Here is a 14,796-nt window from a genome sequence, read left to right on the forward strand (position 1 = left end):
CGTCGAGTAAAGGAACACAGCATTCTGTGTCTGGTCTCTTGATCAAAGTCCGTATTTCTAGATTTCCGGAAAGCTTTTGACACCGTTCCTCACAAGCAACTTCTAATCAAGCTGCGGGCCTGTGGGGTATCGTCTAAGTTGTGCGACTGGATTCGTGATTTCCTGTCAGGAAGGTCGCCAGACGGCAAATCGTCGAGTAAAACTGAAGTGATATCAGGTATTCCCCAGGGAAGCGTCCTGGGACCTCTGCTGTTCCTGATCTATATAAATGACCTGGGTGACAATCTGAGCAGTTCTCTTAGATTGTTCTAGTAAGGTCGTCCGAAGACCAGTATCAGTTGCAAAGCAATTTAGAAAAGATTGCTGAATGGCGTGGCAGGCGGCAGTTGACGCTAAATAACGAAAAGTGAGAGGTGATCCACATGAGTTCCAAAAGAAATACGCAAGGCTGTCAATTCAACTAAGTACCTGGGTGTTAAAATTACGAACAACTTCAGTTGGAAAGACCACATACATAATATTGTGGGGAAGGCGAGCCAAAGGTTGCGTTTCATTGGCAGGACATTTAGAAGATGCAACAAGTCCACTAAAGAGACAGCTTACACTGCACTCGTTCGTCCTCTGTTAGAATATTGCTGCGCGGTGTGGGATCCTTACCAGGTGGGATTGACGGAGGACATCGAAAGGGCGCAAAAAAGGGCAGCTCGTTTTGTATTATCACGTAATAGGGGAGAGAGTGTGGCAGATATGATACGCGAGTTGGGATGGAAGTCATTAAAGCAAAGACGTTTTTCGTCGCGGCGAGATCTATTTACGAAATTTCAGTCACCAGCTCACTATTCCGAATGCGAAAATATTTTGTTGAGCCCAACCTACATAGGTAGGAATGATCATCAAAATAAAATAAGAGAAATCAGAGCTCGAACAGAAAGGTTTAGGTGTTCGTTTTTCCCGCGCGCTGTTCGGGAGTGGAATGGTAGAGAGATAGTATGAATGTGGTTCGATGAACAATCTGCCAAGCACTTAAATGTGAATTGCATAGTAATCATGTAGATGTAGATGTAGATGTAGAAGTCCATCTTTTAACCTGTAATGTTTGCCTCCTGTGTTACGTGTTTCTCTAGCACCACTGGGATGCAATATACTGGTTAATGATACTTCTCCACTTTGGCATCTGGTCACGTGAGGCTGTGAACTGTTCACGGCAGTACTGTATTCAGGGCTTGCAGCTGCGCTGTACCACATTGCTCGCAAGGTGATCTCACTGACCTGCCGAAGGCGCTGAAGCTGTAGCGGAGGTGGCCCTCGCCGGGCCCGCCGTCGTCGCTGAGCTCTGGCTCGGCGGGCAGCAGGAAGACGACCTGGTAGTCGGGCACCGAGACGCGCGCCCCGCCGCCGAAGTACCACGCCAGCTCGTCCGCCGTCATGTGCTCGTGCAGCGCCTGCCGACAAACGCGTCACACCCAGCTGCAGCATGGCATCAGCGTATTTCAAACGAACATTAACGGCCTGGTAGTGAACGTGATAACGGCCAAAGGCCCAGTGAAATGTGGTTACTGTCGTCACAGGAATGCTTGCATGCCTCGTCGTTACTTTTAACGAACCATTGGGCTTCAGGAAAGGTAACGACGTCAGTGAGGCAGTTCTGACGTCGAGCTTGATAACAGAAGCAACATACATTCATAGAAACTTCCTGGCAGATTAAAACTGTGTGCCCGACCGAGACTCGAACTCGGGACCTTTGCCTTTCGCGGGCAAGTGCTCTACCAACTGAGCTACCGAAGCACGACTCACGCCCGCTACTCACAGCTTTACTTCTGCCAGTACCTCGTCTCCTACCTTCCAAACGTTACAGAAGCTCTCCTGCGAACCTTGCAGGTTGTGGGTAAGCCATGTCTCCGCAATATCCTTTCTTTCAGGAGTGCTAGTTCTGCAAGGTTCGCAGGAGAGCTTCTGTATAAAGTTAGGAAGGTAGGAGACGAGGCACTGGCAGAAGTAAAGCTGTGAGTACCGGGCGTTAGTAGTGCTTGGGTAGCTCATTTGGTAGAGCACTTGCCCGCGAAAGGCAAAGGTCCCGAGTTCGAGTCTCGGTCGGGCACACAGTTTTAATCTGCCAGGAACTTTCATATCAGCGCACACTCCGCTGCAGAGTGAAAATCTCATTCTGGATACATTCATCGGATTTGTCTACTTAGAAAAAGCATTCGCCACTGTAAAACGGTACAAGGTTTTTGAAAATTCTCCGTAATTCATAAGCTAAAGCTACAATACGGGTAATATAAAACACATACAAGGAACAAAAGGGAAAAATAAGAATGGAAGACCAACAACGAAATACGCCGATTATAAATGGCATAAGACAAGGACTGAGGAAAAGAGAAAAATAGAATAAAGTAAACAGGAGTAGCAGGAATGAGATTAACAATAAACTTAACATCAAAATTGGGGACAACGAAGTAGACAAAGTTAATGAATTCCTCTAGCCTGGAAGCAAAATAACACGGGACGGCCGGCCGCGGTGGTCTAGCGGTTCTAGGCGCTCAGTCCGGAACCGCGCGACTGCTACGGTCGCAGGTTCGAATCCTGCCTCGGGCATGGATGTGTGTGATGTCCTTAGGTTAGTTAGGTTTAAGTAGTTCTAAGTTCTAGGGGACTGATGACCACAGATGTTAAGTCCCATAGTGATCAGAGCCATTTGAACACGGGACGATGAAGCAAAAAGGAATGTTTTGTTTTCAACTTCTTATTGGTTTAACGCGGCCCGCCACGAATTCCTCTCCTGTGCCAATCTTTTCATCTCAGAGTGGCACTCGCAACTTATGTACTCAATTATTTGCTGGTTCTGCTCCAGTCTCTGTCTTCCTCTACAGTTTCTACTCTCTACAGCAGTGATTCCCAACCTTTCTTGGACCATTACCCTTGATGAACGCAGTCACACATCAGCTAGTACCCCCCCCCCCCCCCCAGGCGTCTGTTTTCCTTACCCCATCTCCACATTATCGCCAACTTTAGCACCTAACTAAATTCTAGAATAAACGACTTTTCTTAGCACACTTTTATTTTTAAATTGATAAAAAATGAATTATATTTACTTCGTGTGGGGGAGGAGGGGGGTGTTATAATGAATGACGAAGGAATTTGTGGTGCAACGCAAGTGCTATCCACAAGTTCTTTTCAGATAAGATAGCTAAACATCCACAGTGAGGGTAGACACGTGTTACAAAACATATTTCCCCTCCATTACTCACTTCCATTGCAGCACTTGCTTGACTTGCACACGGCAACCCCACTTAAAATCAAACAAGTTCAGATGTGTCCAGTATATTTACCATTCGTAAATCACTTGATAGCTGCACTCCTTACATTGGAACTGGCAGAAATTGGAAGACTACAGGCTGTTAATGCTTTGTCTCTCAACACTCTAATAATAATCTTTTTCTTTATTCTGGATTTACAATGTGAGTACATTTTTCCAGCACCTATTCTAGATTACAGTAAGTCACTAATTATTGTTCTCCACTCTTCTCTATTTGTCCATAAATCTTCAGGAATGTTGTTCTTCCTCATTGCTGACTGAACTCCCTGTATCCATGTATCAGGTGGTCGTCCCCTTTTTCTTCTTCCAATTGGTACCCAGTCGATTATGCATTTTGGTAGCCTTTACTGTTCCATTCGTCTGATGTGTCCATACCATTTAAGTTGTTTGTGCTCGATGAAATCAATAATTGAATTTTCACATAATAATAATAATAATAATAATAATAATAATACTGTGTACAGCACTATAGTAGCCCTTTATAGGTACTAAGGTGCTGTGTTGTCAAGTAATTCATTTATCTGTTTGGAAGCGAGTAATAAACCAATTTATGGATTACTGCGGGCACCATCTACAACTTGGAGAAGACATTTTCTTGAGATATTTAACATTTGTTACGTATATGTCTCACTTTTATCATAAGTGATTTGCGGGGCAAAGCGCAACATATGAGTGTAGTGCGTGGACTATGTAAGGAACCTGTAATCTCCACCGCATTAATGCTATTAATTGAGAAAAAGTAATTAGTAATGACTTACATAATCAGTATTACAGTCTTACAAAACTGTGATACTAGTAACGATATTTTGAAAATAATTTACTTTCCTGACTGAAACAAAATCGAATCCTTTAGTTTTTACCCCTCATAAAATTTCATTTTACCCGTCAGGGGGTAATTTCCCCCAAGTTGGGAACCACTGCTCAACATATTCTTCTAGGACCGTGGAAGTCATTCCCCCATGAGTTAACAGATGCCCTATCATCCTGTCCCTTCTTCTAGTCAGTGTTTTCCATATATTCCTTTCCTCGCCGATTCTTCGTCAAATTAAGGCTTATGTTTGATACTAGTAGACTCCTGTTGACCAGTGCTGGTCTGCTTTTATGTCCTCCTTAGTCCGTCTGTCATGGGTTATTTTCCTGCCTAGGTAGCAAAATTCCTTAACTTCTTTTACCTCGTCGACACACATTTCTCGGTATTCTCATTTCTACTACTTGTCATTACTTTTGTCCTTCTTCGATTTACTCTCAGTCCATATTCTGTACTCATTAGACTGTCATTCCATTCAGCAGATCCTTTAATTCTTCCTCACTTTCACTCAAGATATCAATGACATCAGCGAATCTTACCACTGATATCCTTTTACCTTGTATTTTAATTCCACTATCGAAACTACATTTTCCCTCAGACATTGATTCTTCGACCTATAGAGTGAATAGTATGGGTGAAAAACTGCATCCCTGTCTTACAACCTTTTTAATCCGAGCACTTCGTTCTTGGTCTTACTGTGTTATTATTCCCGCTTGGTTCTCGTACGTATTGTATATTACCCGTCTCTCCCTATAGCTACCTCAGAATTTCGAACACCTTGTATTATTCTACATTATCGAACGTTTTTTCCAGGACGACAAATTCTATGAACGTTTCTAGATTTTTCTTCAGTCTTGCTTCCGTTATCAACCGCAACGTTAGAACTGCCTGGTGCCTTTACCGTTCTTAATGCCAAAGAGATCGCCATCTATTAAATCCTCAGTTTTCTTTTCCATTTTTCAGGATATCGTGTCAACCACTTGGGTGCCTGTGCTTTTAAGTTGACCTTGCGATAATTCTCGCTTTGCTATCTTCAGAATTGTGTGGGTTATGTTTTCCCACTGTCCAATGATACGAGGTGCGACACTAAAATAATGAGACTGATGTGAAAAAAAATGTTGCTTACCGTGTTAGGCAAGTTTAGTGTTGTCTCCTTCAAAGTAGTTTCCTTCTGATTGCACACACTTTTTCGAGCGCTTCTGCCATTGATGGTAACATTTCTGGAACTCATCTTCTGTAATATCCTCCAAGACCCGCGTCACAGCTTTTTGGACATCTTGTGTTGTTTGAAAATGGTGTCCTTTGACCGCCGTTTTGACTCTTGGAAATAAAAACAAGTCGCACGGAGCGATATCTGGTGAATAAGGTGGCTGTGGTAGTACTGAAATTTGTTTTGTGGTTAAAAATTTCTGTACTGACAGAGCAGTATGGGATGGCGCATTATCGTGATGCAGAATCCAAGTATCAACAATGTTTGCACGGACACGAAGAACTCTTTTACGAAGTCTTTCTAAAATTTCTCTGTAGTAATATTGCTTAACTGTCTGTCCAGGAGGCACCCACTTTTTATGAATAATTCCGTTGGAATTAAAGAAGCACACAAGCATGAATTTCACTTTTGACTTTGACATGCGAGCTTTTTTTTTGTCTGGGTGATCCCTTTGAGCACCATTGCGAACTTTGGCGTTTTGTCTCTGGATCGTACTGAAAAAACCAACTTTCATCACCAGTGATAACACAGCTCAACAATTCTGGATTGATTTCCGTTTGCTCTTACAGATCGGCTGCCACATTTTTCCGTGTTTCTCGCTGTTGTGGTGTGAGATTTTTGTGGACCATTTTTTCACAAATCTTTCTCATACCAAGATCTTCAGTTATTACTAGACCAACCGTTTCTCGATTGATGTTCAGTTCTTCTGCAGTCATTTTCACGGGTAATCTTCGATCAGATCATGCGAGTTCACGCACCCTGGCCAAGTTGACATCCGTCCGTGAGGTTTATGGTCGTCCACTGCGGTCTTCATCTTCAACATTCGTTCTGCCTACACTAAACATTTTATGCCAACGAAAAGCTTGAGCTCTTGACATAACCTCCTCTCCAAAAGCCTTCTGAAGTTGTCGTCGCCTTTTCACCCAATTTAATGCAAAAAGAAATCGCAATAGTATGCGGTTCCATTTCCGTGACGAGAGACACAAACACGTGCTAACTTATTACAGCACAACTCACGACTGAGCAGTTGCATCGATGTGCCGCTTGGACTAGAAGCAGCTTATAGAACAAGGTCAAAGATATTGTGCCTACGCAAGCCTGGAGGGTTGCCACATCTCGCAAAGAAAATCAGTCTCATCACTTTATTGTCGCACCTTGTATATCACCAGTCTCACATTCTACACACCTACGTGATAGTTGTTCTGTTGCTACTTCCCCAATGATTTTAAAAATTCTGTTGAAATGTTATCCATCCCTTCTGCCTTATTTGATCTTAAGTCTTCCAAACCTATTTTAATTCCAGTTGTAATACTGGATCCCCTATCTATTCCCTATCAATTCCTGTCTCTTCGTCTCTCACGTCATCAGGTAAGTCCTCCCCAACATAGAGAGGGACATAGAATGCAGATTAGCTCATGCGAAGAGGTCACTCTTGAGCAAGAGAACTCAGCTAGTAGGGCAAGCAAATGAAAAGGTTCTCCGCAGAATCGGCGAAGAAATGAACATGTGGTAATCTCTGACAAGAAGGGACAGTATGATAGGATATGTGTTGCGACATCAGGGAGTAATTTCCATGAAACTAGAGGGAGCTGTAGAAGGTAAAATCTTTAAGGGAAGACAGAGATTGGAATACATGTAACAAATAAGTGAGGATGTAGCGTGCACTCCGTGAAGAGATTAGTACAGAAGAGGAATTCGTGGAGGGTATCATCGAAGCAGGCAGAAGACTGATCGAGGAAACATGCAACTACGTCGAACGAGTATCTGTGGAGAGGCCAGACTAACATATGATTCCAGAAGAGAGGGAGCAGCGTTTTCAATAGTCACAGGTTGTAACAGTCTAGAAGATTAATCGGGCTTTTTCAAATTAACTAACATGGCTTTGCTACTTCGATACTGCTGAACAACTTAACCAAAGTGGACATTGCAGCTACTATATTTCTCGATTACATGTCGCTCTACCGCATGATTTAATAATGACTAAATCTTCACAGGTAAAAAGCTCTAATCAAAGTAATCTCCCATTAGGATTCCATGGAGCGACTGCGCAAAGATTAAATCTGTGTGGAATATTGTGGAATAGGAAATAGGTGAGTCGCTCTCTGCACAAGAAATTATCACTATTGAAATGAACGAAAATGTTGCGACTGATAATTCACAAACTGACATTATTTTTAGTAATACGTTTCTAAACGTAGCACCTAAAGCAGGATTATATGGTCCAGATGAAGAACCAAGAGAATATATTAATGTCAGTCTACAAAACTTTAAGGAGCTGTAAGTAGCATCAATATCCTTCACTGAAATTAATAGAATTATAAAAATTGTAAAAAAAAAAAGCTCGTAAGGTGATGATGGAATTTCAAAAAAAAAAAAATTCGGAAGAGCTTTTGTAGCTTTGTATGTCATTTCTTAGTGGTGTATATATTGCATCAATGGTACAGGACATTTTTCCAGACAGATCTTTATAAGAAAGGTGACAAGATTGACTTAAATAACTGCTGTCCAGTTTACGTACTAACATCCTTTTCCAAAATATTATAATAAGCAGTGTACTCAAGACCAGTCTCATATTTAAGTACAAAATATTTTACTTAGACCATCACAGTTAGGATTCCAGAGGCGTTGGTCAACTTTTTACATAATCACCCACCAGATATTACAAGACTTAAATAATAACGTATCACCAACGGTTTTTTTTATCTTACCAAGATGTTTTAGTGTGTGTATCATGTTATCCTCTTAGAAAAACTTTTGTTTTGTAGAAATGATGGCTTTACTAACAACTGGTTTCAGGCATTCATATCAGAGTGCAAAAAGGTTGTGATCAATAATTCAAACAATGTGAGAAGGAGTGGAAATAATAGTGACTGTGGAGAAATCCCACAGGGTTCCATTTTAAGTCCATTCCTATTCCTTACACGAATATATGTGAATCAACTTCCACGCATCAATCATTAAGCAGTATTAGTACTTTTCCTGACGATACCAGTCTTATAATAAATCTCATTTGATATAAGACAACAAAATGAATTGGTGATGACGTTCTTCAAAGAATTATGAAGTGGTTATCAGAAAAGAGGCTTCCTCTAAATTTTCATAAAACTGTAGTCATACCAACAATTGATGTAGAACATGGCCATGAGTCAGTAAACAGGGTAGAATCTCCAAATTTTTAGGTGTACATATTGTTGGAAACTTCAACTGGAAGAAACATACTACTAAACTGATCAAACAGGTAGGTTCAGCTACTTTTTCTCTTCGTGTAATTGTTACTCTGGGAAGCAAAATGGATCAGCCTCCAAACATATGTTGCTCATTTCCAGTTAACAATGTCTCGTGGAATAATTTTCTTTGATACCCTATCTCTTAGAAAGTAAATACTGATTGCTCAAAAGCGTGCAGTAAGAATAATATGTGGTGTCCACCCGCAGTCAAACTGTAGGCACCTCTTCAAGGAATTAGCCGTTTTTACTGCCCCTTCACAATACATATACTAGCCCATAAAATTCGTTATAAATGATAAATCACAGTTTGTGAAGTATAGCGATGTCTATACGTATAAAACTAAAAGAAACAATTCCCTTTATTATTAGATCTGTCATTGGTTCAGAAAGGAGTTCATTATGTATCAACAAAAATTTTTGATCGTATTCCTAACACTACAAAATATATAACAGACAGCAAAGCGAGTTGTAAGTCTAATCTAAAACGGCTTATTCTAGACAAGTCTTCCTATTTCATAGGAGAATTTTTATTTAAAAATGGCAGCCTTTAAAAAAAACCTCGTTTTTAAGTGTAGTTGCATGGGTCGGACTCAAAAATGCATACGTTCATTAGTGCTGGAACTAATAATGTATACGTGTAATGTAAACTGTCCTGTTCCATACCATTCTGATGGCAAAAATCTTTCAGATGATCTATGGGACACGTAATTAAATATTCAACAAATGGGATGTTGTCAGAAGAATTAAAAACTTAAGCGTTTTGTCGGTGACATAATAATCCTATTAGGAGCGGAAATTGACTCGAAGATCATATGAACAGAAAGAAAGAGCTTATAAAATGAGCAAGAATAGAAGTACCAAAAAACTTCAACACCTTTTAGTATGTTCTGAGTCGGCAGACAGGTCTTTTTCCGGAGCAAATCCCTGTCCGGAAATGCCTAGATTCGGCGCTGAAAGGCGTCGTAATTTGAGGACGGTAGCGTCACGTCTTCTTGGAGGTGCATTTGGTAGCCCATAAAGTTATGAAAGCCATTAGCCATCAGTGTAAAGTGGCCGCAATGACAGCGTGTGCCGAACGCTTTATATGGTGAGCGCAACAGCAAACTGGTAATTTTTCGTTTCGGGACCAATGTTCGGTAGTTCATGGTTTGGACACTGTAGGTTGTCAAAGTTAGAGGTAATTTCATTATAGTTATGGGACAATATTCCACATTTCGTTCCAAAAATCCAACAAGAGTATCACACCATGCAGTAGGTTACTAAATGGTTTAACCGCTTTAACACCCACCCTGACTGCAGAGCGCACTTAGACGGTTTAGAGACTGACGCACACTGTGAAATGTGTGTGGCTTTGTGCTCGTTGCGACTGCAACGTAGGTCAGTACGTTAGAGTCCTCGTCCAACGTCATAGGAGTAACATATACCATAGTATTCCCAGTAGGCCTACCACACACAAAATAAACACGTGCAACATTTGGTGAGCGTGGAGGAGGTAGAACAGTTACCAGGTAGAACAGTTCTCTCTCTAGCAGTCCATTGATCTAGCGACCATGTCGTTTCACCATTTGCATAAAAATGAGTTGGAGCTCCGTCATTTTGCAGCCAAGATACATGGCGAATGCGTGCTGGCACCTAATCTACTACTGCAGAAGAACATTTCTCAGAAAAATTGGGTGTTTCATTCTTACTATTCTTGGTTGGCAATAGATGCGCCCAGTGATCTTCTTCTTCTTTCTTCTTCTTCTACATTTAAAGATTTGGCCATTCGTCCCTGTTCCCTCTTCCCCTTTCACTGCCATCTCGTTCAGGAACTTCCTCTTGGTTGGTAAGGCATGACTTGACTTGGTATGCGGTCCACATTCATTCTTTGTAGATGATGTTTCTATAACGTTTTCCTTATTTCATCATATCAATATTATAAATATCTAGTAGATTTCTAATATCCTCGCTTCTTATATTGCCTCCCCTGGTAACATCTCTCACTTATCTGAGGTATCTCATTTCCGCTGCTTGTAGTTTACTTTTGTCACGTTTTACGGAGTTCATGATTCACTTCCATACAACAATACAGTTGTAGCCACGATTTTATAAAATTTTAATTTTGTTCTGGAATGCTTTTTTGATTCCTTATATTGACTGATATTTGTTAGTCTTATGTTCTATATCCTTGTTCATACAATAGCTTACATCGTATTCCACAAAATTATAGCTGGAGACCTGCACAAGGGGGTTTATCTATCACTATTTTTTAGGGAATTAGGTATTTCCCATTATGAGCCATAATATTAGTTTCGTTTATCTGATAGACGAAGGTTATATTCTCTTCTCACTGATTGATGTGGTTTATTCTGTGATTTTTGTTGTTCATTTCACTTGCTTCCAAAATTCTTACGTTATCTATGTGCATGAAGATATTAACAAATTTATTTCTATTAATCTGTACCTGTGGATGTACCCCCTGTCTTCAGTTCTCGATCCAATCATTTATACACACATGAAATAATGTTGGTGAAAGGCTATAGCCTTTAAGTCCGTTATTGGTACTGATTCCTTCAGTTTTATTATCGCAATTTTTTATTATTTTTGTACCATTGTACAAGCTTTTTAAAGCTTCAGTAAGATGTATAGGCTATCCACCTTCAGTCATTATCTCCCACAGTTTCTTTCTATTCGCACTGTCATTGGAATGAAAGTAAATCTAATCTAATTTCTAATTCAATCTAATCAAACGCATTTTGGAAATCAATGACAACGACATATGTCTCTATATTGACATCTCTAAAATACTTTTTGTGGTTAGCATAAAAATTTCACTGCATGAATGACCTTTTTCGAATTCACTTTGTTCTTATATTAGGGGAGTGTCTCTTATGGTTTTTATAAGACTATTAATTATTTTTATAGGCTGAGATTTGGAGGCTAATTGCGGTAACTTCCACAATTCTTTCTTTGACCTTGTTTAGAAATTCATATCACTTCTGAAGTTTTCCAAGAGCTCGATATTTTACATCCGTGCCAACATTCATTAAATAAATATAATAATTTAAAATCACAAAAGGGACCAGCAACTGTTCCAATTTCCGTGTTAATACCATCTGGTCCACGTGATTTCCTGTTATCATACATTTTAAAACTACTTGCAGTTCTTATTTTGCGAAGAAATTCACGGTACTGTTAAATACTGTCATGTCCTCCTCCTTTAATTCTCATCACAAATTATCCCATGCAGTGCGGTGCTATAAATACCACTGAGCAAGTTGTATTCATTGTGGATAGTTCAACCACTATTGTTACCTGGTTTTCTGTAGCTGATTCTTCATTTATGTGGCCATACTGTTCGTAATTCCTCTACAATCACTACAGGATTTTAAAACCATTTGTGCAACTACGAGAAAGTGGGTATTATATCATCATACGCCTTCCGTTTTATTGATGTGAAACATCGTCGGTGGGGGTATTCTATGTCTGTTTTTCGCTTACTTCAGGAAGAGTAGTCTGCTACCACAGTTACGGGGTATTCCTTCGTTTAGCGTCGCTGTTATTTGCATGACCTCAAGTCTGTTTGAATCACTACACACTTCTTCATGTGAAATACTACTCGATATAGCACCACTCGTGCTATAGTATATGGTTTCTATACATGCATGTACATGGTGTTTCATAATTCCTTTTGCAAGTTTCTAGAGGCTGTAGAGGGTACTTGGTAGACAAATATCTGTAAAGGAACGTATTTCCCTAAGTGTACCATTTAGATACATAATAAGTTAGAAGATAGAATTTCTTCTGCACATAGCGGAGACAATGAAGTCCGACCAGCGTGCTCTACAGGAGCCCATGATAGGGTCAGTGTTGTGAGTAATCGTCGTGGGGTTCTCTTCTACGTGACAAAGGATGTCATCTCCAAATTTGAGAGTGCGGGGTGCCCTTGAAGAACCACAGTTGACCCTTCCAGTTGCGATATCACCAACTGCTCGCAGCCGTTGCTGTAGTACGCAAAAAGTGGTATTTGACATAATTTCAATTATTACCTTAGAAAATTGGCAAATGAGAGGCAAACCTACGTTTTTAGTTTTTGTTAATTCGGCGACAGCTTTTGACAATGTCTACCGGAATACATTCTTGAACATTCAGTAGACAGCAGACATAAAATACTGGGAGTGAAAGGTTATTTACAACTTGTACAGAAACCAGACACCAGTCGAGAGGCGTGAAAGGCAAGCAGTAGTTGAGAAGGCAGTGAGACAGGGTTGTAGCCTATCTCTGATGTTATTCAGTCAGTGCACTGAGCAAGCAGTAAAGGAAAACAAGTAGAAATTTGGAAAGTGAATTTAAGTTCAAGGAAAAGAAACAGAAACTTAGAGGTTTGGCGATGACATCATAATTCTGTCAGAGACAGAAAATGACTCGGAAGAACAGTTCAGGGGAACAGTTGTCTTGAAAGAGGGGCTTAAGATGAACATTAATAAGAGCGAAACAAGGGTAATGGAATTTCAGTCAAATTGAATGAGATTATGTTTGAAAAATTAGATTGATAAATGAGTCACTAAAAGCAGTAGATGAGTTTTGCTGTTTGGTCAGCAAAATACCTGATGATAGCCGAAGTAGAGAGGATATAAAATATAGGGTGGAAATGGCAAGAAAATCGTTTCTGAAGAAGAGAAACATGTTACAACAAAGTGCTGCGGCAAGAAGGCGCAGTTTTCAGATACGATTTAATGTTTCAAAAGGACCCAGTGCGAAAACCATTCGCAAGCTCTTCGGCAAATTTCAACGGACAGGCAGCGGGGTTGATGACCCAATGGGGAATTTTGATCCCAGACAATGTGTAGTTATTTCTGTAAAAGTTACTGCGGTTTCTGAAAATATTCAGCAGACTCCAAGGGAATCCGTCCGAAAAACTGCACCAGGGAATGGTTTGAAGCGTTCCAGCACGCAGGAAATACCGAGACAGAGCCTACAGATGTTTCCATTCAAAATCAAAGCCACCAGGCCATGCCTCTACGAGCAGTGCAAAAGAGTGTCGACTTTGCGAACCAGACCATCACAATGATAAATATTGAATGATTTGGTGCTGGCTGCATCTAGCTCACAGATGAAGCACACTTCCTCTTGAATGAAGTAGTGAATAAACAAAACGGTGATTCTGAGGTTCCGAAAATCGCTATTTGTGTGAAGCTAAACCTCTGTGTTGTCCCAAAGTTACTGTTTGGGCTGAGGTATGCAACAAAGGCATTGTTGGCACATTTTTCAAATGATAACCGCTAACTGAATGTTACTTTGCAATTTTGTAACAGTTTGTTGCCACACAGCTACCGTTGGAGAATCGACCATACACCCAGTGGCTCATGCAATATTGGGCCAGACCACATCGCACCGAACATGTGTTTCGGTTTCTTGATGAATACTTCGGGAACAGAATCATTGCGTTGGATCATTGAAAATTTACTGATACTCGGATGGACTAGCCTCAATATTCACGAGTAGTGGGCATTTCGCAAATATTCCGATGTGACTGCAAAGGCTATACGCAAAGGACAAGTTCAATTATGCAACATGATACTGTACGAGCTGAACAACGCACAGCCTCGCCTGTAACCAGCTTTTTGAACTATTTCGAAATTCTGTATAACTTCAGTACAAAATTCTTACAGCTTTACAATAAACACACCTTTGGTTACACTCGCCTGTCAAGCGTAGTTTTCGAAATGTTTAATTTTGAAATCAGGAACTCCTTCGCTGGCAATTCTGACACACCTGGACATGGACCGCGACTTGTGATGGTCCCTGGACATTAAAAAGGCGAGACATGGTCCTTAATACGGTGTGTAATTACCACGGACAGCAATGCACGCTCTACAACATTTTCCCTTGCTGGACACGAGGTTGGTAAGGATCTTTTTCGAAACAAGGCCCCGGAAGTAGACAACATTCCATTGGAACTACTGACAGCCTTGGGAGAGACAGTCCTGACAAAACTCTACCATCTGGTGAGCAAGATGTATGACACAGGTGAAATACCCACAGACTTCAAGAAGAATATAACAATTACAATCCCAAAGAAAGCAGGTGTTGACAAATGTGAAAATTACCGAACTATCAGTTTAATAAGTCACGGCTGCAAAACACTAACGCGAATTCATTACAGACGTATAGAAAAACTGGTAGAAGCCGTCCTCGGGGAAGATCAGTTTGGATTCCGTAGAAATATTGGAACACGTGAGGCAATACTGACCCT

At 40.6% G+C, this 14,796-nt stretch overlaps 1 protein-coding gene across 1 annotated transcript in view; it reads right to left on the reverse strand.

The window, feature by feature from the left end:
- The window catches only part of LOC126482061 (A disintegrin and metalloproteinase with thrombospondin motifs adt-2-like), a 178,116-nt gene that overhangs the window by 156,773 nt on the left and 6,547 nt on the right, over positions 1 to 14,796 (reverse strand). Inside the window, exon 2 of the mRNA XM_050106037.1 lies at positions 1,270 to 1,442. Within this exon, the coding sequence (XP_049961994.1) occupies positions 1,270 to 1,442 (173 nt within the window). The remainder of the gene's footprint in view (positions 1 to 1,269; positions 1,443 to 14,796) is intronic.

This window comes from Schistocerca serialis, chromosome 5 (assembly GCF_023864345.2).
Source record: "Schistocerca serialis cubense isolate TAMUIC-IGC-003099 chromosome 5, iqSchSeri2.2, whole genome shotgun sequence".
Lineage (NCBI taxonomy): Eukaryota > Metazoa > Arthropoda > Insecta > Orthoptera > Acrididae > Schistocerca > Schistocerca serialis.